At 46.1% G+C, this 26,993-nt stretch overlaps 1 protein-coding gene across 2 annotated transcripts in view; it reads right to left on the bottom strand.

Annotated features, from left to right (window-relative positions):
- POLQ (DNA polymerase theta) overlaps positions 1 to 26,993 on the bottom strand; it is a 367,236-nt gene that overhangs the window by 130,546 nt on the left and 209,697 nt on the right. For both annotated transcript variants that reach the window (XM_069202712.1, XM_069202711.1), the window contains exons 19-20: positions 13,098 to 13,294; positions 101 to 341 (exon numbers count right to left, since the gene is read on the bottom strand). In XM_069202712.1, coding sequence (XP_069058813.1) covers positions 101 to 341; positions 13,098 to 13,294 — 438 coding nt within the window. The remainder of the gene's footprint in view (positions 1 to 100; positions 342 to 13,097; positions 13,295 to 26,993) is intronic.

Genomic DNA, 26,993 nt, shown 5'->3' on the forward strand with positions numbered 1-26,993 from the left:
CTCCACGAAATCCACCAGCGGAGCGGATTTCTTTGCCCATCCCTACTATTAATACAGTTCACGGATGTTGGCTTTTGTCTTACTGGGACTTAATTGTTACCTTGAAGATGTTCCTTCTGCAGCAACGTATTAAGCTGGTTCATGACGCCCAACACCAGCACGGCCTCCATGGAGGCTCTGAAGCGCCCCGACTGGTCCGGATCAGCGCCAAGGCCCAGGCTCTTGATCCCCTGACCCGTGCCCAGCCCTTCCAAGAGGGGCAGCTCCTGAGGGATGAAATTGGTGACCATATTGTGGAGGGTCCGTTCCTTGGAGCCCGGGTCCAGCAGCCAACACGCCACCTACAAGTTGGAACAGAGAGACCATGAAGTCAACGACTGCGAAAATCAAGTGAAAACAGATATATACTTATTATAACATTATGAAAGCATATGCAGAAGTTAAGATATATTTTTATCTTCGAAGACAGTGAAAAAAACTGAGAAAAAAAAGAAATGTTACTTGGTCTTAATTGTGTGCGCAGAGATGTCCTTGGCCCCAGCCCGTGAGCTGCCTTTGATGAGGTGATTTATACACAGCTGTACGAAGACCTGTCTGATTGCAAGGTTGACATGGGAGGGCTCAGAGGGACAGGAGGGGAGCACGAGGCACAGGCGGGGGTGCACTGAGGCACAGGCAGGGGGTGCACGTGCCACAGGCGGGTGAGCACGAGGCAAGGCATGAGGCTGACACCCAGAGCTTGGGAGGGATGGCGGCGGCAGGGCCTACTATAGGGGGGTGCGACCGGTGCAGCTGCACTGGGCGCTGACCGCAAGGTGGGGTGGGGGGGGGGGGGGAGGTATTTAGTAATAACTTACAAGAGCAGAGCTCGGTGTGTGTCTAGTTGTCTGGCAACAGAAAAAAATTCATGATAACTCTTGTGATTAATGTTCCTGCTAGGGAGAGAGATGGAGTTTTGTCTAGAGGCAGCTTTGACTCGCCATAAAGTAGCGCAGAGGGCTAATATGCCTGCTGCAAAGAACAGAACTATATTTTATGTGATTAGCTGAGTGGATTAGTAAAGCTAGTCTTTACAAGCGCTTTAAAACAAATGAATGCATGTGAAAGGGGGGCTGTGGAGAGATGAGGGGCACATCTGCAGGATGATATTGCTGGAATCCCAAGAGGGGGTAATGAGAGGTGGTGCCAAAAAAGATTGCCGCGCAGGGCGCCACCAGGGATAAAGCTGGCCCTGGTCGGCAGCCATCTTCCAGGGCAGGCAGCGCCACGGAGGCAGAGCAGGTCACCCCGGGCACCCCCTCTTGTGACTGCAGTCAGAGGCGGCGAGGACGGGCCTGTGGTCGCCTTGGTACTTGACTGGGACAAACGTGCAGGGGTGATGAGTAGGCGCGCATAGCGCCGACATGATCTCACAGAAGTCAACCTGGCTGTTTACATCGGCGAGGCCAGGGAAAGGGTCTCAAAGCAGTGCTTAATGTGTAAATAAAAATGTGCCGGTGCCCAAAGCTCTCCACTGAAACTCACGGCTGCTGTAATTAAATGTGGGAGCACTGACTACTGAGGCAGCGTAATCCTGAAGCCAGCTCGGGCCTCTTTAATCCATTTACAGCCACTCCCTGTCCCTTCAGCTCACTCTTGCAGCTTTCTGTTTCCCTCTTTGTGACGCTTTTTCGTATTTCTCTTCCTTTGTCTTTCGTAAACGTGTATTTTGCTCGCAGTGAATGCCTGAGGCAGAAACATAAGCGCCGGCCCTCAAAAATAAGTGCCGAGTCACCGCACCGGAAACCACCGGTTCAAATTAAGCACTAGTTCAAAGACCACCTTCAATCTATCATCCATATGCCTTCTGTGAGCCGATGGCAATAAAAATATAAATCCAGGCGCTAATAATTGAGAATGAAGCATAATACATGTAATTTGTAGAGCACAAAGTTCATCCTGAAGGAAGTTTCTTGGCGCTGTTAACAGATACCATGTTTATTCTTCTTCAACACTCAATGGCATTCATTTTGTCGATTCGGGAAGGAGGAAAGTCTGATTCAGGCCTGTGACGACGCGTGGCAACTGTACATGTCAGTGTGTAGTCTAAACTGTTTATAAGCTAAGGTTTCCGATACGTTCACCGAAATCTGGCCTGGCTGAATCCTGTTTCCTTTCTGTACCAGTCGGCTAGAGACCCAGGGTAAACATGACACTACCCGGCTTCAGCTTCCACCTGCCGGACTCACAGAACTGCAGTAAAGCCATCTAAAGGATGCAACCCAAGAGCAATGCTTACTGGTCGATATTTGTAGCTAAAGCTATTTCTTGCTCCAGTGTGGAGCAATCAATATTGATTGATTGATTGATTGATCGTGGTGGTGATTGGTTGTTTTTTAACAATCCAATGATGCAGCAGCCGGAATATACTTTGATACTGAAAAACACAGAAACAGCCATCTCATCAGACCCCCCTGAGCCATGCACCTGATGAGAGAAGGACATGACGTCACCGGCAGAAAGGGAAGAAGGGAACACCCCAGAGGACGGAGGGGAGCTAGGAGAATAAACCGGGTTAAGGGATGGAGGCAGGGGGAGATGGGTCGCCACTTCCATCCACGCGGGAAGAGGAGAGTGCTTCCGGTTCTGGGGTATCATGTGACCATCTGCATAAATAATGATGTGGGGGGCGAGAGGGCACCCCCTGTAAGTGAAAAGATGGCGTCGAGTTGTTTACTCTAGAACACAACGTTCTAATCTGGGCTCCACGTGGCCTAAGCTGTGTGGTCTTGTGCACATCAATCCTGCTTGATTCAGGGGGGCATAGAAACAGACTGAGCAGTAGCAGGGGGTATATTAAAATGACTTAACTGGACGAAAAGGAGAAAATGCCGCCCTTGGGCCTAGTATTTTGCTGAATGTCTTATTTGTTTCTGTTAAATCCCCTGGGTGCTCAAAGCACATGAAAGGGTGACGTTTGCCCTTTTCGCTCTTGCTGCCGGGGGCAGGTGAGGTGAACACATGACAGCAGTCATCGAACAGTCCAACCGAAGCAGGTCACCTGTCTGTCTGCAGTGTGCCCCGCTGTCACCTGAACTACTCAAAAGGACAGCGACATAACATTTCACAGTCGCCCAGGGACATTTGCTCTGTGCAAGACATTTAGGGACCTCTGGAGTGCTTCTAAAAAGGCAAGTCCAGGGACGGGAAGTGAATAAAACCAATTAACTATACGTGTTGCCGTTATAGCTGCCAAGTAGCCTGGTCGCTGTGGGGGTGGTCTGCCTTCCCAGCAACTTAGCTCGAATTAATTAATTAATTAATATATCAGAACTCATTGTAATGCTCTGATGGTGTGTCCTGGCGCTTTAGTTCACAGTTTTCTCTGAATCCAAGTCAGATCTTTCCGCCAGAGAACACCAGGGCGTACGCTTTTTTTTTATTTATTTTTTATTTTTACTTCAGTTTTAAACACATTACGCACAGTACGCAAGAGGATAACACAGGTCCTTGCGGCGAAAGCAGCCCACAGCCTATGTTTGTGAGATACTGGAGACACGTTACGCAAGACGGTAACACAAGCCCCCGCGGCGCAAGAAGCCCACAGCCTATGTTTGTGAGATACTGGAGACCTGGGGGGCCCTTATGTTGAGCAGGTGGAGGGGATGGGGGTGTCTGAGTGGGCTTTATTTTGCATTACGTCATTGATTGCACCTCGGCAGCCAATCAATCGATCTTGAGCTCTCTTTGAAAGGTATTGGGGTGACTCAGTCTCAGAATGTTCGAAACCCAGTCCAGCTGTTTCTGAAGGTGCTATTTTCACCACAAAAACGTTTCTGGCAATGTACAAAAGACATTTTAAGAGTGGGTAATGTTTTACCCTGTCTTAAAACGGATTTGTGAATGGATATCGATTCAGTATTAGGAATGGTTTGCGACCGGAATTCTGGTCACAAATCATTTACAAGCTACCACCCTCCAAGCCTGGGTGGAAACTGGTTCGAAAAAGGGAAAGGCTTTCCTTTGGCCCCTTCCCCTTTGTGAGTTTTTGAGAACGTTTGTGGGAGAAAGCGTGTGATCCAGGGGACCACTGTCAACTTTCAGAGAAACCTGAAAAAAAAAAAAAAAAAAAAAAAAACACCCTCTTTCCTTTAAAGAAAATGGGCTGCTTTAAAACAAACTCTTTATTTAAAAACAACCACAGACATGGTGACCTGATAGACATTGCAGGGCATCATCCCCGAGACCGGCCAATCAGGACCAGCCGCAAATTGTGACCTACCCAACAAATAATAATTAGGTAGGTCGGATTTCGACTCAGTCTTCCAAATTTTGCAAACCAAGCTAAAATGACGTAAGCAGATTGGCAAAATAAGTTTCTGGGTGCAAACTGCATCCACTTTATTTTTATTTTTTCAACAGCCAGAAACTTAGTACATGTCCCTTAGTTTTTTATGCAAACCCTCTGTGTTGCTGGCTACCAAACCCATGTCTGGATCGTTTATCCAGCAAATTGCTTTCTTGCTGCATTTCTCATCTTCTCTGTTTCGTCGCGGGTGATGAAACCAATCTCCTTCATCCTCATCGCTTAAGCTACACTTTTAGGATGACTACCAAATACCTCTTCTGCGGATCCTCGTAGTAACCTTCTCGAGGGTAAACTTAGAGTTCCACTGCTCTCACTTTCAACATTATTCCTCACTACCCTCATATTATCCCATCTTTTCCCGAAACTCTTTAGGACATCTCTAACTCATTCGTTATCATCTCTACTGAAGCTCAAACTTGGCCTCCAAGTAATTCAGTCTGGCTTCTCATTGACAATGCATTGCCTGCAGAATTGTATCCAACATGTCAGCACTCAGGGTGTGTTACTCACCATCTGGATCTCCGCGTTTGGTACTCTGGCGTCTGGGCTTTAAAAGACCCTTAGGTTGTTCAGGGAGACAGGTCACATCCTCCCTACATTCGTCAAGAAGTAGTATGAATTCCCTCTCCGAGAGCTTATTTTTTACTGATGCGGGGAGAAGCCAAAATTGGGAGTGCCGGGGGTTTAATCAATTGAATATTGCCCTTTTACAGTTTCTATATTCCTGTGTCCCTAATTATGGTTCTCCTTTGAACAAGGATCACTTGACTCAGATGCTTCCGCCTGTCACCACTCCTAAATTCATGGGTTTGTATGCTCTGTCTTTTCTTTTTATATCTCCATTTCATTGACCATACATCATCTATAGTCCTGATCACAAACAGAAGAGTGAATTCTTTGTCCATGATGAAGGCCCCTGACCCTTCTTAACAGCATTATTGAGTCGGCTGAAACACTTTGACCTATCACAGATGGATAAATAAAGACTTCTCCTTCATTTACCTTTCTAACCTTACCAGGACTCCTTATTAAGTCTCTTTCCTGCCTCTAGGTAATTATACTCCCGCTTCTCAAGTTCCCTCACACTCTTAATATTATAGGGTAAACCTAGTGATTGTGTCCACACCCACCCAGAGGAGTATTCCTTTCTCAAGTGCTCCATCACTGTGGAGGGTGAGCCCATGCGTGTATTTACACATGGTTGAGGAGTGGGTCCCATAACAGCGCATGCCACCCTAGGCTGGGTGAGGGCTCAGGATCCTAAGAAACATGCCACCCCACGAGTGACTTTATCAGCGATCAAATAGTACATCCTTATTACATGGTGTCTGCATACTTCACTATTTTGTCCAGAATACTCGCGGAATACAGACGTTTACACAGGGGAAGTACTCCGGAGTCAATACGCTCTCCATCTTTGTGATCAACTCTAGTTTTTTTTTTTTCTTCAGGTGCTTGGCTACATTTCCCCGGCTCTCTCTGTTTGTGGTCAGATCCAAAGGGTCACAAAGGATCATAATGGACAGTAAGAACCTTAAGTCTCACACAAGCACTCAGTAATGGGATTATAAGGAACCTGATATGGAGAAAGTTTAGAAAACGCTTGACTTCAGGATTTTTGTTTTTTGGGCCAAAATGTAGCACCTTAGTCACAGTATCTTACAGGTTCTTCCATTGGCGGGATACAATACATCTATACTCACTAAGGTCTGAGCTATAAGAATAGCCATGGACTCTCCTCATGTAGAAGAGAAGAGCTCCTTATGGGGAAATCCTAAGGTGATTTTGTATATCAATGACATTTACAAATGTTACTGATAATTTGGAAGAACACCTCAATAAGGAAGTTGGTTACCGCTCTCGTACAGCATGGTTCCAACATAAATTTCAGAAACTCTAAAATTGCATTTCTTATGGAATATGAATTACTGAGCGAATGTACAGAATTAGCACCCTACCGCTATCACCTGGGAGAGCGCGTAAACTACTTAGTGCTCACTTGGAGCCTTATTAATCTTTGAGAACTTTATAAAGATTGGTCTGATGGCTGGGAGGTGACTCCTTCTCCACCCTATAGCAACACCCTTGGTGGTGTTGTCCTAACCAGTGTCTCTGTCTCCAAATATTTTTATATCTTATTAGCCCTGTCTATGTCCACCAAATAAAGCTTGAGTTGCAGCCTAGCACCCAACTTGATAGCGGGTGAGCAATTTAAACTTTCAAAGCACAGTTGTTGGGGTGATTTTACTAATGCATGCAACACCTTTTTTTTGTTACAATGTTCTATTGTTCTGTCTTGGTTGTTGTCAATAATTATGTCTACCATCTACACTCTGGTTTTAGGCACAGAGAATAGCGGACTTTTACGAGTTACCGCTGTGATGGAGTTTATAAGTGTATAACCATTATTCTTCGCTTATTTCTCACTAATTGACACTTTATAGCAACTCACACTCTGTGCCAATGTGATGCCGATAAGATATGGTTTTCAGCATCAAGAGGTTAAAGAAGTAGCTGCTTATACTCAAAGTGCCTGCATATAAGAAATGGCAAGAACAGGTTAAGGTATCACTATGGCATCACAAACGGAGAATCATATATATCAAATCTTAATGATAAGTTACTAATCACTGTGCCCACTGTAAGGTCTTGCAGGGTTAAGCAGAGAACAAAGATAAGAACATCGTAAAGTTTGGTTGGTAAGAGGTTGGTGTCTCGGGCACCACAGCACGCAACAAATTTGTTTCAGTGTCCAGTGGAGATGAAGTTCATGGAAAGGAGTCTTGCAACAAGGATAAAATCCATCACCGTAAAGGGCAATTAATTTCAACTGCATTCAACTGCCCCTGCTCATTCTCCACCAAAGGATGTCTAACTTGTTTGTGATTCAGATAGGAGGTCTTCATCCAGGGGAAGCCTTAACGGACGGCAATTGCTTAGAGGATCTGGGTATCACATTCCCTAGACTCAGTCAGGAGCAGTCAAGAGGACTTGGGCCCAGTCCTTCTTGATCTTCTTCACAACCTGATACAGCCACAACTTCCCAAAATCCACTATAGGACTGTTCTTCTGCACCCATTTCTTCTCTACTGCACCATCAAATCAACAACCAACACACCACCCACCACTGCTCAAACCGTCCCACACAACGCACCTAGTTCACATCAACTTGCCTGCCTCCTCCTCAACATACGCTTGCTCTGCAAACACGTCACCGAGATCTGGGATCTCAGCATTACCCCCACCCTGACGTTGTCTTCCTCATCAAAACTTGGCTTCTCCCATATCCACTCCCACATCGCCACAGCAACAGCAGCACCAGCCGGATACAAAATCCCACACTGAGACTGCACCAACAAACCCGGAGGAGAGATCGCCATCATCCACAAAGAAAACATCCACTGCACCACCAAAACAGAAGATCCCATCCAGACCATGGAACATCTCAACTTCAAACAGATGAAAAAAAAAAAAAACATCAGAGGCACCCTCGCCTACAGACCACCTGGACCATGCCCCAGCTTCTCCACTGTTATCCCTGACTTCATTGCCCCTCTTGCGATTGACTCCAAAGACTGCATCTTTCTCGGAGATCTTAATTTCCACCTCAACTACCTCACCAACATCAACAGCCTCCCTCAACAGCATGAATAACATCGGACTCATCTAACTCGTCACTGACCTCACCCCCATCACAAGATACATGACGGACCCCATCTTAGTCTCCAGCAAAAGGCCCAAGCACAGCCAGGCCAATGAACTCAGCTGGACCGACCACTCCATCCCCCTCCCCGCACCTCAACCGCTGAATCACTCAGTGCTCTTACCGCAATTGGAGCAAAGTATCAGAGAGCCAAGTGGCCAACGTTGTCAGCACATCATGCCCCAATACTGCATCAAACCTAGACCAACCTGTCAAAAACTTCAACTCCTGGATCACCAACTGCACCAACCCTCACATCAAGACCAGCAAACACAGGAGATCCACCAAGCAGGCAGGATGGTACACCAAGGCACTGAGGACAGCAAAACACTGTAAGCAACTGGAAAGGATATGGTGCACAAGCAAGGACACCTCAGACAGGACCACCTTCAAGACCTCCCTCAACCCATACCACCGGCTACTGAGAGAGACTAAGAGGAAAGCCCTTGCTGACCGCATAGAGTGCAGCTCCAACCACAGCAAAGAGCTCTTCAACATCGTCAGAGTTTGCCAACCCCACTGCCACAGAAAACAGCATCACCCCCTACCAAGAACTACATGACAGACTCACCGACTTTTTCCACAACAAGATCACCACCGTCTTTAAGAACTTCGAACCCCAGCCCAAACCCTCAGACTTCCTTCACCTTTACACACTCACCAAAATAAGACCATACCACGACAGACCGCATGGGACCAGCTCATTACCAAAGACGCCACAACCATCATGAACTCAGTTCACTCAGGAGCCCCCAAAAACCCCTGCCTGCACCACATTTCCAACCCTGGATTCCGCAGGATTAGCAGCAAGATCACCACCCTCAAACTCCTCACTTGCCACGGCCATCTTCCCAGAAGACTAGAAACAAGCAGAAGGCAAACCACTTCTTAAGAAACCATCTGCCGACCTGAGCTAACTCAAAAACTACCGCCCCATCTCCCTTCTCCCTATCCATAGTCCTAGAAAGAGCCATCAGCCAACAACTCACAAAATATCTGGAGCAGAACCTTCTCCTAGACACCTTTCAACCCGGGTTCCAAGCTAACCACAGCATAAAAACTGCCTTGATTGCAGCCACCCATGACATCAGAGCCCTCCGCGACCAGAGAGAAACAGCTGCTCTGATCCTCCTCGACCTCTCAGCAGCCTCTGACACTGTAGCTCATTACACCCTGATCAGAAGACTGCATCACATCGGTATCCAAGGATAGACCTTCAAATGGATCTCCTCCTTCCTCTCCGGAAGAACTGAGGTCTGCCTACCTCTATTCACCGTCAAACCCAAGGACACCGTCTGTGGTGTTCCTCAAGGATCCTCCCCCAGCTTCACCCTCTTTAATACCTACATGAACCCTTTGGCCAACATCGCCAGATGCCACAGTCTAAACATCATACCCTACGCAGATGACCCTCACCTCATCCTCTTGCTCTCAGAAGATCTCACCAACACAAGAACCAGCTTCTACAAGTGCATGAAGAGCGTCACCAACTGGATGAAGGGCAACTTCCTGCAGCTCAATATGGACAAAACGGAAGTGCTGATCTTCGACAACACCACCACCCATTGGAATGACTCCTGGTGAACCTCGGAACTAGGATCATCACCCAAATCAACCAACCACGCCAGAAACCTTGGCATAATCCTGGACATTAAACTGACCATGAAGTCCCAGAACAATGCAGTCTCCTCTGCCTGCTTTCTCACACTTCACACGCTACCAAACGTCTTCAGATGGCTCCCCCTGAACATCAGACGTACCGTCACACAGGCCCTGATCACCAGCCGAATAAAACTATGACAATACACCCTATTCTGGGATCACCACAAACCTTCTGTAGAGACTCCACAACATACAGAACACTGCAGCCAGACTCATCACAGACCTCCCCAGATGGACCCACATCACGCCACCTCAGAAAACTCTACTGGCTCCTTATACAGAAGAGATGGCAATTCAAGCTGATAATCCACGCCTCCAAAGCACTGCACAATCAAGTACCAGCCTGCATCAACCACCACCTCAACTTCCACCATCCTACCAGACAACTACGCTTCACCTTTGCCCACAACCCTCGCATCCACCAAAACAAAGTGAAGGATGCTTCTTCTCCTACCTTGCAGGGAAAACCTAGAACGACCTCCCTCTGCAGGTATGGACCTCCACCTCTCTACTGGAATTCTGGAGAGCACCTAAGGCCTGGCTGTTTGATTGAGCCATCATGGCCTTCAATCCACTGATTGACTTATTGATTGATTGATTGAGAAGAGGTATTTTCAGGAAGGCATACGGGAGTCCCTTATTTCACTCCAGCTGGAATGAGTCTCCTAACGAGTGCCTTAGACGAAAATGCTGCTCGTAAAACTCCTGAGACTGCACATTCTTGATGGTGGAAAACAGATATAGCCAGGGCTCCCATGTATTAAAAAACATCCTGCACCACTCTGGGAGGAAGATACCACTTGTTATTTGCCAGAGGACACCAGTACAGTTTGTCCACTCTGGCATTCAAGGACCACGCCAAGTAGCTGGCACCACAGAGATCTTCTGTTGTTTCAGCTGCCTCCATGGGTGCATAGTCTGGACGCAGAGTCCAGAACTCCACTCCACCCTGCTTGCTGCAATACCACATGGTGGTAGGGCTAACCATGAAAACCTGCACCAGCTTCCCTTGAGTTGATGACAAGAAGGCTTTGAGGGACAAGTGGATTGCCTGAGGATCCAAGAGGTTGACGTCGGGCAGGCTTTCTGCCAGAGACAAGAGGCCTGAGATCTTCACCTTTCCTATGTGACCTCCCCCCTTCAACGGCAACACAGCTGCTTCAAATGAGTTCTGGGTGTGGAAGAGAGAGCAGCATGCTATCATATCTGACAGACACCAAAGCATATTCCAAGCCACCACCCTTGAGACCCGAATGGAGTCAGAGAGACAGCCCTCATGCGGAGTCCACTGAGATTTGAGGTTTCATTGCATAGCTCACTTATGCCACCCTGGCATAGTAGATGAGGAGGATGCACTGGTCCATTAGGGCCAAGAAGCCTCAAAGCAATTTTCATAGAGATCCAGGCCTGATCTTGAAACATCAAGATCATAACCTGAATGTCCCTGACTCGTGGCAGTGGAGGAAAGACATTTAATGCCACTATGTCCAGAACTGCCCAACTTAATGGAAGTCTCTATGTGTGGTCAGAATTTGGTCTGTTGATGGCAAAACCGAACAATGTCACAAGTTTGGCAGTTTTCCAGAGGGGGGTCAACTACTGAATGTAGCGAGTGCACCATTAGCAGCCAATTGTCGAGGTATGGGAATACATGTACTCTCAACCTCTGCAAATCCAGGGACCCCATCCAGTATTCTGGGATAGCATCCGAGATAGTGTGAACATTCTGAATGTGTCTTCCCATAGAAAAGATTTTGACAGGTGAAACTCCAAGATAGGTCTGAGGCTCCATCTTTTTTTTCGGGACGAGGAAGCAGCGTGATTAGTATCCCACGCCTTTCCTTTAAATGATCTGTAAGACCCACCTGTCCAACATGATGGTTCTTCATCCAGGAAGGAAATAATCTACCCTGCCTTCAACCAGCCTGACTTGAGGCATGGAGGAGAAACTAAAGTGCTGAGAGGAGGAATTGGATGACTGCTAGCCTGCTGTCCCATGCAGTGTCTGCCATGGAGTGTTCAATACCCCAAAAGCACTGGACTGTCTGCTGTTGCAGCTTGAATATTAAGCATGAGGAATGGCTCTCTGAGCACTTCAAAACTTCAATACCAAATGTAGTTAGTTTGAAGCAAAAATACAGACAGGATGTTCCAGATTCCTAAGTGATGGATATCCACAAATGTTTACCTTTGAAAAGGACAATACATTGCAAAAGGCCAACCTTGATTATCCATCTAAATATCCATCTGGTACTGTATGAACACTGTGGGAAGATAATCTGGTACTAACCAGAATGTGTACAGCTTGATGAAACACAGCTTTGAAATTGGAATGTTTCTCAATCATGTAGCACAGGCGTCTCCAATGAGTAGCTCTTGAGCTACTGGTAGCTCACCACATACCTGTTAGTAGCTCTCCTGTGTGTAGCCCAACATCCTAAATTTTGAAACCTTTGCTTGGTTGAAATAATATATGTATAACTAAATTGAAAAACATGTATTCAAGACAGATATGTGTGTTTTTTTAGAACTCATAAGATGAGATTTGGAGAAAAATTGTGGAATATCCAAAATAAACTTAAATCGGACATTTGGGTGATAAATCATGCAACACTGGGGAGACTTATCACTCATATTATTACCTTTATTGCAGGGGCATTGCAGTTATTGGTATTATATATTATCCACGTAGAGGCATTCCCAATACAAAAAGTATTTTTATGCTACTGCTGGCAACCTTGCTTGAAGCTTTGAGGAAACCACCGCTAACAATCTTGCAGGGGTTGGCCACTAATGTAATCTTGTCTTATGTGGTTACAACACCAACAATATCAGTACCTCGGGATGACTTCCGTTCAACAGAAGTAAGTAGCTCTTATTATAGAAATGGTTGGAGACCCCTAAGCCAATCCTGGCATTTTATGGTCACGTGGATGGTCAGAATACTTAGGCCAAAGAATAGGCGAATGGCATGGCTGTGGTGTTCACATTTCCCTGGTGCTACAAGTAGACACTGTTTGAAGAGGCAGTGTGGGGTGCTATCACTGTAGGGGCCTGCACAGTGTCAGCTCAATGACTCCTGCAATGTTTGGGGGCTTTGTAAGAACAACATGCATATCTTTTCTGTAATTGGCACTGAATGTAATCTGTTTCCTACCAGACCACTCCTGCATTTGTTTACTCTTTTGCCAGGGTCTTACCCATATGGAAGCTCTCCATCTGGTTAGATCATGGCCTCTTGCTACTAGCATGTATTAATGATATTTATACTTTGACTTAGAAACATCAATAAATGATACACAGCAGAAATTGAGCACAAAGCATTGCACAACCAAATAATTAATATACATTTAAAGGACTATAATTTGGAGAAAATTCAGAAACCTTTGGATCCTCAAAGTTTCCAGCCAGCGAAATGTCACACGCCAGGAGCAAAGTCTTGAAGTGCTCAATGAAATTGTACATAACTAGTGAGCGATGTTTGGTGGCCTCAGCCTGCAACTGGGATTGGACATGACGCAGCCTCTCCTTCACTGGAAGATTTTGATCCAGGGGCGGTGGAGCCAGGCTAGCACTAATATCTGGAAGAACGAATCACATAGCATATAGGTTATGTTAGCTGATGGGGAAAAAGACACACATCAATAACCTTTTTTCGCAATGCATCTTCGAGCAACTCTAATTACAAGATGAGTGTATGATAAGCCTGCAAGTAATGTACACTACTCTCATTTACAGACTGATGTTTCTGGATTTTGTAGCTATTATAAAATTGAAAAGCAAAAATAGAAAAGATATATAAATAAACTAGGAATCCTTCAAACTAAATTAAATCCAGCTCCCCATTACTGAGATGAGCAATACCTATACATCGAATAAGGAATAACTTCGCTAACGTTCTTTGTGGTGGAAACTCTAACTGCAGGCTGCTTATCATTAGAATATCCGCTGGTACCAGACTGGATCTGGAGACCCTCAACTGTGCTACTGTGTGTGGCTCTGCGGCGTCTCCCGACCACGCTGAAAGTGCTGAAGCAGATCAAATAAGCACCACCCCGTGCACTGATGTCACTTGTTTGTATGTTTCTCCTTACGCAACCTCAGAAATGCAGCGTAGAACAAATTGTCAGACACAGTATGCTGATCTTTTAACTTGGGACCTGTAATGGGTTCTGGGTCTACCCGTGGTGGATAATGGAATAACTATATAGGCACCAAGCTTGTTTGATAATTTCTTTATTGGTATTTGTATTCCGGATTCTTTCTTATTTCTTTCTTGGGATTTCGTGTTCGTCTCCTAGTTAGTTCACCAGTGTGATGTGATGTTTTTGCTTCCTCTGGGGCATTCGGGTGGATATCTGAACTTCGTCCCTCTGATGGTGGAGTAGGCTCTGGACCTCGTCCCAGTAGAGATGAACCGTTTTTCCCCAAAATAGAAAGAACGGGACAACAGGTAAGTGTAGATGTTGGCTTTAGGGTTTGTAGGTGGTTAGTAGGGTAGTGGGAGGGTAGGGGTGCAGGGTTGTGCATGGGGTTTATACCTATAGTGGTTTCACCTTCCTGTGGATACTCTATTTCTCTCTTATTATTCTGTTATAGCTGGATGGTTCTTTACCCCACCCTGTCCGTGGGTTAGACGTTCTCTCATTCCTTAAAGCACCTCTCCCCCAGTCCTCCCTTCACCCCCCACTAGGCTATTCCTACCCTGCAACCATTCAGGTAGGAGTTTAAACCTGAGGTACGATTGTACCTGAGTACGCCACGCCCGTCCTGGGACGCGGCGGCTTCCACCGTTTTCCCCCGGCGTCTCTCTGGAGCTCTTTGGCGTCTCGCGCACCTGTTCGCCTGACTCCAGTCTCCACTGCTCCTCGTTGGCGGCTTTCCTCTCTCCTGCTTCTCCGTCTCGTGGTTCTCTGGGGACTCCAGGCGTCCCCCTCTCTCCGGTCTCCGTTCGCAAGTCTCCTCAACACGTCGTCCTACGTCTCTTTCATTCTCTCTCCTCTGGAACTCCTCCGACGACGTCATTTCTGCTATGATGGTTCACTCTCGAGTACCCCGGGGGTATGAGCTTATCGGCTCGGGGAAATGATGCGTAACCGTGGCAATAGACGCTCAGTTACAGGACCTTTTTGGATGCCAAAGGTCACTACACAGAACAAGGAGGTGAGAGGGCGGTGAGGAATCTGTGCTTATAGAGAGTATACACAAGAAAGAGCATTACCAAAGGTAACTTGTTCTTCTGATGCATATTTCTAACTGCAGACTCCTCATCTTTAGATGACACTCCATAGCAGTATCACCCACATCCTGATGAAACATCATAGGCTGCCACTGCTGGCCAGTACCATCTTCAAAACCAGCTGCATTATTTATAGAGCCATCACAACAGGCACTTCGCCTATCTTGCAGACAAACTCACCATCTCTGGTGGTTCATGACACACCCCCAGCAAGCACACTGGGAATCGTAAACAAAAACAAAAAACAAAACACATCTTTTTCACCTAGGCACCCATGATCTGAAACAATATCCCTATATCCACCAGGATCACCCGAACATTGCTCCAATTTAGAAAAGATTAGATGGCTCACCTCTTTAGAGAACATCTTCCTCTCCTATTACAAACTGACTTTAAGCTTCCTTTTGAACTTTTAAAGCACTTTGCTGCCTTTTGACTAAGTTTGCATTACAGAAATACCGTCCCCATATATACATACAGAAGCACCTCCCATAGGTGAAGGGTCTGGGCTTAAACCAGAACTGAACAGGCTTTGTGAACATATGCACAACAATCACTTCACAGCCTGGCAAATGTCTAGCACCGATACCTCTCGTGCCAAAGCCATTGTGTCGGCCTAGATCTTGGTGGAATGTGCCACAGATCATTCGGGGGCTGCTTCTTGGCCAGAGCACGGCAGATTTTGATGCAGAAGACTATTCACTTTAAACTTGTCCTCTTCTCCACACCTTGACTCTACTTCCATCAGAGAATCCCACAAAAAGGTGATTATCCACGCAATAGTCCTACGTGTGATCAGTGTAAAAGCTTAGTGCTCTTTTAGGTTCAAGACAATAGAGCCTCTCTTTCTCTTTAAAGGGGTGAGGAGGCCAAATAAAGCCGGCAGGCAGATCGAATGGCTAACGTGGAAAGAAATCACAAACTTTGTCAAGAAGGCCGCTTGGGTCCTCAGCACCAGTTTATCTAGAAAAAAGGGAGTGTAGGGTGAGTGCACTGACAGTCACTGGATTTTAATTGCATGACGAGCTGAAGTGATCACCAGGCAGAAGGCAGTCTTCAGGGTCCAAAGACACAACAGATAGCCGGCTCGAAGAACTCAAAGCAAACATATGAAAAATGTCACGACCAAGTTATGGCTCCACTGTGGCATCACAAACAGTGTGTCAAACCTGTAATAAACCGCATCACAACAAGGAATTTTAACAAGGATGGTTAGTCTGCTAAACACAAAAAGGCTGAAAGGGCAAACAAATAACTTTCAATAGCGCCCACTGCAAGGCCTAACTGGGTCAAAGACAAAAGTAACAGTAAAACATCAAACACTTTGGGTTATAAAGGGTCTGTCTTGCAGACAGACTACAAAGTTTTCCAAACGCCCGGTGTAAGTGGACTTTGTAGAAGGAAGCCTGGCTGCAAGAATGACAGCTACTACTTTGGGTGGCAGATGAAATGCAGTTAACTGCCACTGCTAAATCTCCACCCATCGAGTTGGAGATTACGCAGGTTCGTGTGATGGAACCCACCCTGCCTCTGTGAGAGAAGATTTTCCCAAAGTGGTAGCCTGATTAGAGGGCAGATGCTCATTCCCAGTAAATCGAGGTACCACCTAATGGTGGGCAGTCTGCAGCCACTGGGGGACTTGAACCCGGTTATTCCTTAGAATTCGGGGCAGGAAAGGCAGGGGAGGGAAGCTATAGAGGAGTCCCAAGTTGTAATCCAGCCAGAATGCGTCTTCGGGCGAGTCTCTTCACCAAAACTCCATCAACCAAAACTGTTGACATGGTGCGTTCAAAGGTGGCATAAAGATCTAGCCTGAAGTGTCCCCATGGACAGAATATTGTTACAGAAGCTGGGGTTTCACCAGTGACCAGGGTCCTCTGATCTACATCTCCCTAAGGCGGACATCTGTAAGAAGTTGAGTTATTAGTTGTGCAGGATGTGAGCCCTGTGCAAGTAATAGGTCTGCAATTTACACATACTGGGAAACAAGCATCCCACTGTAGTGCTTGACTTTCTCAGGATAGCAAAGCAGATTAGTCCAAAGCCTACTCAGGGGAGGCTGGGTGGGCTAGTAACCAGGGGTGTGGAATTTATTAAAATATCTACTTGTCCAGGGGACAGGTTGCTTCTCAAATCTACTTGTCCTGTAAAAAGATCTACTTGTCCCTTTGGTGCCATGTAGTGTGGCGACAAATTATGTCAGCAATCTCATTATGTAAGTGCTCTGATAATAGCCTCTATGATTATGCCAGGGCTACTACCATAGTAGGGCTTGAATACTTGCAGTTTCAATCCCTACTGTAGCAATTTCTTTATTTTGCCACCTTTCTGCAGATCTGCACACTGGGGCTGGAGGAAGCAGTAAGCAATAGTTCCAGGGCTGGAATGCCTTTGAGTCTGCAAACCTACTAACCTGCATGTTTTAAAGATTTTTACCAGCTTCTCTCTAATATTTTACCATAATAAGAAAGGTTGGACATTTACTCCTGACAATGGCAGAATTAGAACTTCTTCCAGGACGGGGAAGAAAGTGGCTGGAGGGAAAATGAACTTGCTAATGCTCAATAGATTTTCACATGAGCAAATCTACACATCGTATTTACCCATGCTAAAATACAGTTCACAAATATTTTATAGGGGTACGACATATACAATGGGTGCACGTTTGTGACTTTCTTTAAGAATTTGGGGCCACATGTAGGTAGGTTCAGATTTGCGACCTGCAAATTGCAAGTCGCAAATCCGAATGTAGGATGGTGTCCCTGACACCATCTGTTATTCGCAAGGGCTTCCCAAATGCCCACCTCATGAATAATCATGAGGTGGGTCGCAATTTGCGACCCCATCTTGAATTGGGACCCTCACAGGAATGGTGGCCTGCTGGAGACAGCAGACCACCATGTCTGTGACTGCTTTTCAATAAAGCATTTTTTTTTTTTTTGTAATGCAGCACATTTTCCTTAAAGGAAAACGAGATGCATAACAAACACGAAAAATGAAACATTTTCGTTTCATTTTTTCAGAGCAGGCAGTGGTCTGAACAAATGTTTACAGTGACATTCACAATGGGGAAGGGGTTCCATGGGGATCCCTTCCCTTTTGCGAAAGTGTTAGCACCCATTTGAAATGGGTGCAAACTGCGATTGGTTTGCGCCCGCGTTCGCGGTCAGAAAACAATCCTACATTGCACTGCGAGTCGCAATTAGGAAGGGAACACCCCTTACTAATTGCGAGTCGCAAACCCGTTTTGCGATTCGGTAACCAGGTTACCGAATCGCAAAACTGGGTTTGTGCATCGCAATGTGCTTTTTGCACGTCGCAAACATGCGACATGCAAAAAGCTACCTACATGTGGGTCTTGGTCCCTAATTAGGTCTGGTGTTAAAACAGACATTTTGTTTTTATTAAACTTCTATTTCTCTCTCTTTCGGCTGGTTTTACTGTGAGTGATCGCATTCTGCTCTTCCACAAGGAGCATATTGCCACACAAAGTAGTTTTGTTCAGTGGCAGGAACTACAGTGGCAATCAGTGATGTAACGAAACTGGAAGGTGCCCCTTTGCAAAGAACATGGATGAGCCCCCTCTCCAGACTCACTCAGGGCAGGTGCTGTGCTGAAGGGGCCACTGGCCTTTGTTATGCCGCTGGTGGCAACGTGTGCTTTTAGAGTTCAAAAACTTTTTGGGGGGGTTTTGCCAGTGTTTGTTACAATGTTGAGGGCCTGGTAGCTCCCACAACAATAAAGTGTTACAAAAGCCATGTCAAAACAAGACACGCATTGATGAAACTAAAATACTTATAAAAATATGTCAGATCAGTTGGATTTGTCAGTGTTTGTTTATTTTCATGCTTCCCATAATCGTGTTGAAAATGGTTACACTGATTTTCCATTAGAAATATTTTTGGGAAATACTAGCATGCATCAACACATTTTACTAAATGACACTTCATTTGCATCTAGTCAGAGAGCATTCTGGGAGCATTATACTGAGCCTCATAGACTAAACTTTTCAAACATGTGTATACACGTTTTTTTTGTACTGGAACCAACGTCAGTAGTGAAGTGTGACCTTAAAACATTTATTTACAGCACTCGCCCTAATAATGAAGGCTTTCAAATAATGAACCATAAATACAAGTTCGAACAGCATTATGTTTTGGAAATATATGACCTCAACTGCAGAGTTTCTCTCTCTGTCTACAGGCAGCCAAAGGGTTTGTGCTGCAGGGGGTTGGGCCTACTTGTCCCAAGGACAAAGTAAACATAAAAACTTGTTGCCCTTGACCCCAAACAAGATGTGTCGGGCGATAGGCATTCCACATCCCTGTAGTAACCACCACTTACTGGCACACAATAATAACACTCAATAAATGATTGTCCAGTCAGTGCTTTTTCTTTAGAAAAGGAAAAGTGCATTTATTTTACTCTCTTTCTCTCTCTCTCTCTCTCAAATATATAAATCAGGCAGATATAAATACCGTGGTGACATTGAAATCACATTTGACTTCTAAAGGGTCATGACTCCCAAAATCCCAGTAATTCCGACACGAGACAGAACAGGACAATACATACTTCAAATAAAACAGGCCTATTGGCATTGTCCCATGTCACCACATCAATATATGAGACTTGTAGGCTTTGTCAAGGGGTCACCACATTAAAAAGACCAATAACCACATGTTAAAAATCCCATTATGATATCACCATAATCAATATCAATGTTAAAATGCAGTCATTATTTAAAAAAAAAGAAAGCATTTCACTGTTTATCAAAAAATCACTGTCAGCCACATACGGTTAATAAGGCATTAAAAATGAAAAAAAAACCATATATCTGTGTCTTTTTACACATTTTCAGGCCACATAAAATGCAACCATTGTTGCTGGTGCCCCATCCTCCAGGGGCCACCAACAAGCAGCAAAACGTAGGTAAATGAAAAACCCTGCTGGACATTATGGCATGTTCCCTCGAGCAGCAGTGAATACTTTACGGGCAACAACTTTTCTTCTTGTTGTGAGGGGCTTCTGCCCTGCGTTTTTTTTGCCTTTTTAATCATTTGTTGGGGGTGCCTGGACCCATCCGGGAACCTCAACTTGTCTTTCCTTTGGGGCAGCATGGGGAGCCCAATCCTGGCTGCCCCTGCTGACTCCCTGCCTGATCAGCATCCCTATCTGCCAGTGCGGGAGCCGACTGCTTGCTCCACCGGTTTCCTACCACCTTGGAGGCATGGAGTTGGAGTCCTGGGCCCTGTCTGTCTGCAAGGGGGAAGGTGGGGGGAGGAGAAGGGGGCAACATTCTCCCTCCTACTTTCTTTGGTGGGGACCAAGAGATGGGGTCCAGGGTCCCTTTCTTCTTTCTTGTGGTGCACAACAGCGTCCAACCATCTTCTGGTGGCCGGAGCCCAGAGATAGGATCCCAGACCCCCTTGACATAAACCAGCCTGGGAGATAGGGTCCCGGGCCTCAAAGAGCTTTGATCAGTTATAATTGATGGATCCTGTGTTGACCCCCTGGGCACTAGGGGTATTTGTCAGAGTTGCAGCAGTGTTCCACAAGCTCAGTTTTGTTGGCTGTGGGGTCAAAGGTCATATCTTTTTTACTGCGATATCATGAGCCCCACTGTGCTGATTTGCACAGTCTCATTTTGCTCCTGTTGGCGAGCTCTAGCCACCTGAAACCTTTTCCACAGATCTCCTGAATTCTAAGGTGGCACACTTTGCAGAGAGATAGTTCCACTGTCTCCCAGCACCAGCCTTTCTACATTTCCTTGTCTTCTGGTGCTCCTCTCCTCTTGATTGAGCGCAGAAGTCCAGTTCTTCCCCCAACTGGTCCTTACAGGCGTGTAACGGGACCGGCATCCATAGTCCTGGAGAGACCCACTTGTCCTGTGATTAACTGTAGGCAGGGACGTTAGTCCATTAGTACATCAGGGGCTATTCTTCCAGTTGTCAAAATTGTTTCCGTCGTCCAATTCCAGGGTTCGATTCCAACAACTCTCTCTTCCTTGTGCAACAGTTTCTAAATGCGCATGGAAAGTTCTAAAAGCCAGGCACCCCTGGCTAACCATACAGTGTTACATCACTCCTCCACCCCTGCCCCATGCCATAACAATTCAAGATTGCACCATCAAAGGGGAGAACTCTCCTGTGTTGCTTCCAATTGTCTGGGCTTCCTCCTCTGTTCAATGGGACTGGGCTTTTTCACCCCTGGTACAGTGTGATAGCTAATTAACAAATGCAGATTTTGTTCCCCACCCCTTCCTCCTCAGGAGGTGAGTGAAGCACTATTAATTACTCTTTTTGTGTGGGGAGGCCTTTTTCCTTCTGCTGGGGAGCAGACTAATTAACTTGCTTCAGGAGGCTGACAAAAGGCCTGGAGTCTGATCCCGAGCACAGCCAGGGAAATATGAAAATTCTGGACAACCTGTAAAATGTACATGTAGGATCTTGGGACCTGTGTATTCAAACTAGGTGCACATATTTCACCCCCGTTTCATACCCTATGGTACTTTGTAGGCCTGAAGGAAGCAAAACTGCACTTTAAGGCAGATTTCCCCCTATGTTTACAGAATAGCTAATGATAAAACAGTAGTCCCCCCAGATTTTACCTATGAGTGCCCACTAATAGTATAAGGTCTATCTCAGCTCAACATCTAACTCTGCAGAGTCCCCTCTGCGCCAGGCTACCTGTGTGCAGTTACACGCTGTACACGCCGGTGACCGATTACTTGCAGCCCGCACATGTGTGTGTATGCGTGTTCACGCATAACCAGCCAAGTGCCCCTTACCCAGCTGTGTCCCAGCAGCCTTATCTTAAAAGGCAGACACTGGCAGTCAACCCGTGCAATCCATTTACCGTGTGATTACCGTAGGTGAGACTCACCCTATGTAAAGAGTCCAAAACCAGGTGATCAGTAAAGGAAACCATCTGGGTGTACTAAATGGAAGGAATCCAAGTGCAACACTAGCCCAACCCAGCAGGAACACACTTCTCACCACAGTGAGCTGTAGGTGGGGAAGGGAGGTGATTCTGCCACTGGTCGAGTTGCAGTTGATCAGCCATGCCAGCCGATTACATGCAATCTCCATAGAAATCTGAATTCCATCTGAAAGGTTTCCTTAAAGCTGGGCCCACTGAAACTTGAGATTCTATTGCAGAGCCTGCACGTACCCCATGGCATAATCAAGGATCATACAGGAGGCTAAGAGCACAAGAAGCCTCAGAACTGTTCTCACCAAGATCCAGAACTAAGGCTGAAATATCAGGATTATAGTCCCAATGCCCATTTCTCAGTGCAATGGGGAGGGTTGGAGGCCCTCAACTGTACCATGTTCAAGACAGCTCCTATGAAAGAATGCTTTTGAGAAGGTCTCAAGTGCAAATTCAGCTCATAGATTGGGAACCCCCATGATGTCAGGAGGTTCACCTTTGTCTGGAGATAGTCCATGGCGGACTGTGGCAAGCCTGCCCTCAATAGCCAATTGTCGAGATAGACGACAACTAGGGTCCCCAACCTCCAAAGGTTGGCAACAACCATCAAACACCGAAGAAGCATTGGTGAGACCAAAAAGGAGCACAGAAAACTGAAAATGTTCTTGTCCTACCTAGAACTGCATATACGATTTGTGGATGTGTAGTTTCATATACCATCAGCAGGTCAAAGGCCATCATCAAGTCACTCTAATACAGGGCAAATAGAACCTGGTCCAGCATCAGCAATTTGGGTTTGTCCTTCAATAGGAAGGCCTACAGAGGAAAAAGATCTAAGATAGGTTGAAGCCCTCTATCCTTCTTCAGTACAAGAAAATAGTGAGAGTAACAATCAGCCCCTATTTCTGAGCCCGGAACCAACTCAATGTCTCCTTTGTACAGTAAAGCTTGTGCTTCCTGTATTAGAATGGACAGGACCTCCTCTGAGAGCTGTTCTGTTCTGAGGCAGAAAGAAATGGTAGGGAATAGCCATGCCGAACCATCTGGTAGACCCCTCTGTCGGATGTGATGCATCGCCGCCCTGCGAGAAAGTCTTGGAGTCCGCCACTCTCAGAGCAGTTGTGAGCTGTTAATAGCAAGTTAAGGTATCTTCAGTGCTGTTGCTGTAAAGAAGGAGGACTGGAAGGACTGATGCCCTTGATGATTGGCTCGTTGCCAGATCCACGTTCCCAGACTCAACAAGAATGGGGTGACTGCAGTTAGGGCTAGGGGCACTGGCCTTGCCTGTACGCCAGCCCCCCTGAAGTAGCCTCAAAATCTCCTAAACCCATGAGGAAACTGGTTGGCAGAGACCAAAAAACCCAGAGAGAATACTCTGGCCCTACTTTCCTTGAAGGGGTCCAAAGCAAAATCAGCTTTTTTGCCAAGCACGTGTGAGCCATCAAAATGCATATGCATAAGGGAGATCTTCACGTCTCCTGAAAAACCTGTGGAATGCATCCATGCATGGTATTGAGCATGATGCTGGTGCGATTTACCCATCCCAGACAATCAGTAGTATCACGGCAAGCATGGATTACATATTTGGCAGCATCCTATCTTAAATTGTTTGAGCCAAGGAGGCCCTAAGTTCGTCCAGGACCGCCGTTAAGATCTCGCTAGCAAGTCCTAGAATGTGTGTGGATATCTGCCCAAGAAACAAACAGAAATGAGCAGCCTCAATGCTAGGCTAGCCAAAGAGAACATTTGTTTTCTGAATGCCTCAATCCTCTTAGACTCCTTGACTGAGGGGCTGGAGGGTGGGTCAAGAAACATTTAAGGAGTGAATTGGGGCTTCACCTTGCTGGTGGAAGCCTAGACCACCAGACTCGCTGGAGTAGGATGTTAAGGAAATAAGAGTTGCTAGGCACTGGTCTATGGTGTCTGGCCACCTGCTAATTTGACCAGCGGGGAAGAATGGAGCTTAAACCAAGTGCCCATTAAGGTATCATTCAGGGCTTCATTTAACAGTAGCAATGGCTGAGATGAGGTAGGTCCAGGTTGCAAAATGTATGTAAGGATATTTGTCTTGACTTCAACAGAAGGCAGTTTTAAGTCCATGCCCTCTGCTGCTTTTCAAATTACCCCAGCAAAGGATGCACTTTCTTCCACTTGGGGTCCAAAACACAAGTTCAAAGCGATAGCAGGGTAATTCCATGTAAAAACTGTCAACAAACTGAGGGCTGAAATATTGTCCATTCTCACCATTTCTGCACGGAGTCAAGCTCTGGTTAGAGTAGGAGCCAAATAATACAGTGGAGCCTCTGAGGGTGCCTCCGCGGTAGTGGAAGCATAGAATCAGTCTCAGGTTGTATAGTGACTGGGTGCACTGTAGTGGATTCGGAGCGAGAGCAACCTCGGTTGGGGAGAGTCGATGCCAGTAAGAGGTCAGACATTGTAGTTGGGCATGTAGTCTCCTCTGGTTCCGGCAGCATCGGTACCAGTGCCAATGAAGGTGGAACTGAAGCAGGTCGTGAAGCCATGTTGGAAGTCTGCACCAGAGTTGGTGCAGAGTCTGTGATGGGCTCAAGGGGGTAGGACCTGTGCAGCGTATGAATCTGGCTGAGGGCCCTTATGGATCGCTGAGGTCAACAGGAGCAGTAGCGGGAGCCAGAAGAGTGTAAAATATTAACAGCATTACCTCCTGAAAGGCCTTCATCTGCTGCAATGTCGCAGATGACTTGGGGAATTTGGGGTGCATGGTGTGCAGAGTATGGATCTGGCTGAGGGCTCTTGTGGATCACCAACGCCAAAAGGAGCAGAGAAGGGAGCTGGAAGAGTGTAAAAAATAAACAGCTTTATCTCCTGAAAGGCCTCGTCTGGGGAATTCAGGGTGCATGGTGATCAACTGCATGATAGGTTCCACAACCGGAAATTGAAAGGCAGACTGACTAATATCATGATGGCCTCACCACTTCTCTTTAGACAGTGTGTGGCAGGATAGGTTCGAGGCCCTTTTCAACTACTTGTGTTTTTATCTCAACTTTGACTTACCAGCGGATTTCATCCGTAAAGATGGCGACTTCTCACCGGAACAATCTTGGGAGCAAGAGCAGGTTAGTGCATTCAACTTGGAGTAGGAGCAGAACTTACACAAAGCCCATGACTACTTTGTGTTCAGCCACATACAGCTTTGCTTCTTAGTGCGGGATCACCTTCAATTGAATGAGGTCACACTCCTCACATGAACTGGAAGTGTGCCCCCAGCCTAAACACCAATGGCATCTCTGATGTGGTCCATGACCAACATCTATTTCTGCAGTCGCTGCATAGCATGAGGTCTTCAGTTTTAGGAGGAGTCATCATACCCTTTCCCACTGGATTTAGTTTTTGGGAGATGTTAAAATTAGGAGCTGAGCTCTGGATCGATGTTTAAAGTCATGGCAAGAAACTAACTGATGTCGAAGCGCGGGGTGGCAATTCTTTACTCTGTCACTTCCAGGGCAGTATGAAGTGAACAAGGAGCCGCATGGCACCACCAAGAGGTGCGCAGAAGAAAATATACAGACCCAGACCAGCATCTGGGGAATTCCCTAAATTTGAGAAATCTGTGGTTAGAAGTATCCCTCAGAAACAACCTTATACTTCAAGTTTTGATGGCTTCATGCACTGAAGGGACCACAGGATGAAGCAGCAATTCCGAATTTGGACAATTCAGTGTGCTCCTTAAAGGTCTGTGGTTTGAAAACAAATCAACGGCACAAAATGTAGGACTTTGTCTCATCAAAACATTTATTCTTCTACATTTCCATGGTGAGAATGGGTGGATCAAATGCTCCAAGCTACTAAAACAGAGCCACTTCCTTGCAGTCTCCAATTGAACTGCTCGTCCGACAGGACTCAAACACCTTTTTCTCATATGAGCGAAGTCTATGTACACTATCTCTAACCTGTGCAGACATGTCTCTCTTCGCAAATTTTAACTCTCCAGAATACATCATAGATCTGAGCAGTGACAGGTGAGATTAATAAGTGAAGGATGAATAAAAAGAGATTCCCAAGTGGAATCCAGATCACTCAAATACCATTGTGGGGGCGGGGGGCCATTGTCTAGAGGTCACTTTGGTTAAAGAAAAAACAGCACCCACAAAAAGATGAGTTGCAACTCAGTTTATGGTCTATTTATATTAGGAAGTATGACACACATAGGTAGATGCCTGCCATCAGCCTAACTCCGCCACCAAGAAGCATCTCAGTATGACACTCACTTCTTCAGACCTTCAAGTAAGCAAAGAATCCCACCAAGAATAGAAATCACCAAAGAATCCTACAGAGAATATGTCCTTTATTTGATGCACCCTTATGTGTATGTGGCAGTCTATGGTGGGAAAATATAATCACTAACAAAATATCTGCTAAGAATGGTACCCAACACCTGCCTCTGTCTTGGAGCTTCTAGAAAGCTGCAGATCATCCCTAGGCCAGCCACACAGAAGTCAATGCAAGTTGGAAGCTCACAGTGGAAGCCCTAGTGTTCAATCACTCTACCAGGCATGCCATAGCAGTCTCCGGGCTTCTGTATCTTGAGAGATAAACAAGTTACTTACCTTTGATAACACCTTTTCTTTTAGAGACTCTAACCGCAGATTCCTCACCTCATAATATTCCTCAGGCATCAGACCAGATTCAGAAAATCTTGAGCAGCACCTCTGCACGCCAGTAGATGGTGTTGATCAATTCTGTGTTGGCCGCATTGGAGGGGACATTTAGGGTGCCTATATAGGAACCACATCAGTGTCTTATGTGAATATTTGTGCACGTAAAACATGGAGCCACGTAAAAAACAATGTTCAACCAGTGTGGAGTGTCTAGTGGGATCTTTTATGTAATGAGACATAGTTCGCAGAATGGGGAGGAAGGTAGGGTTGGTGAAGAATTTGTGGTTCAATAGAGTCTCTACCTGACAAAGCTTAACAGATGGTAAGTAACTTGTTCGTCTGACAGGAGACTTCTAACAGCAGATTCCTCACATCCCAATACCTCCTGGAGGTGTTTCTGAGCACTGGCTTAAACCAAAAAGTCCTGGAGGACCGGGTGAGAGAAATATCATCTTTACGGACCCGACTGTCCAA

The sequence above is a fragment of the Pleurodeles waltl genome, chromosome 8 (genome assembly GCF_031143425.1).
Source record: "Pleurodeles waltl isolate 20211129_DDA chromosome 8, aPleWal1.hap1.20221129, whole genome shotgun sequence".
Taxonomy (NCBI): Eukaryota; Metazoa; Chordata; class Amphibia; order Caudata; family Salamandridae; genus Pleurodeles; species Pleurodeles waltl.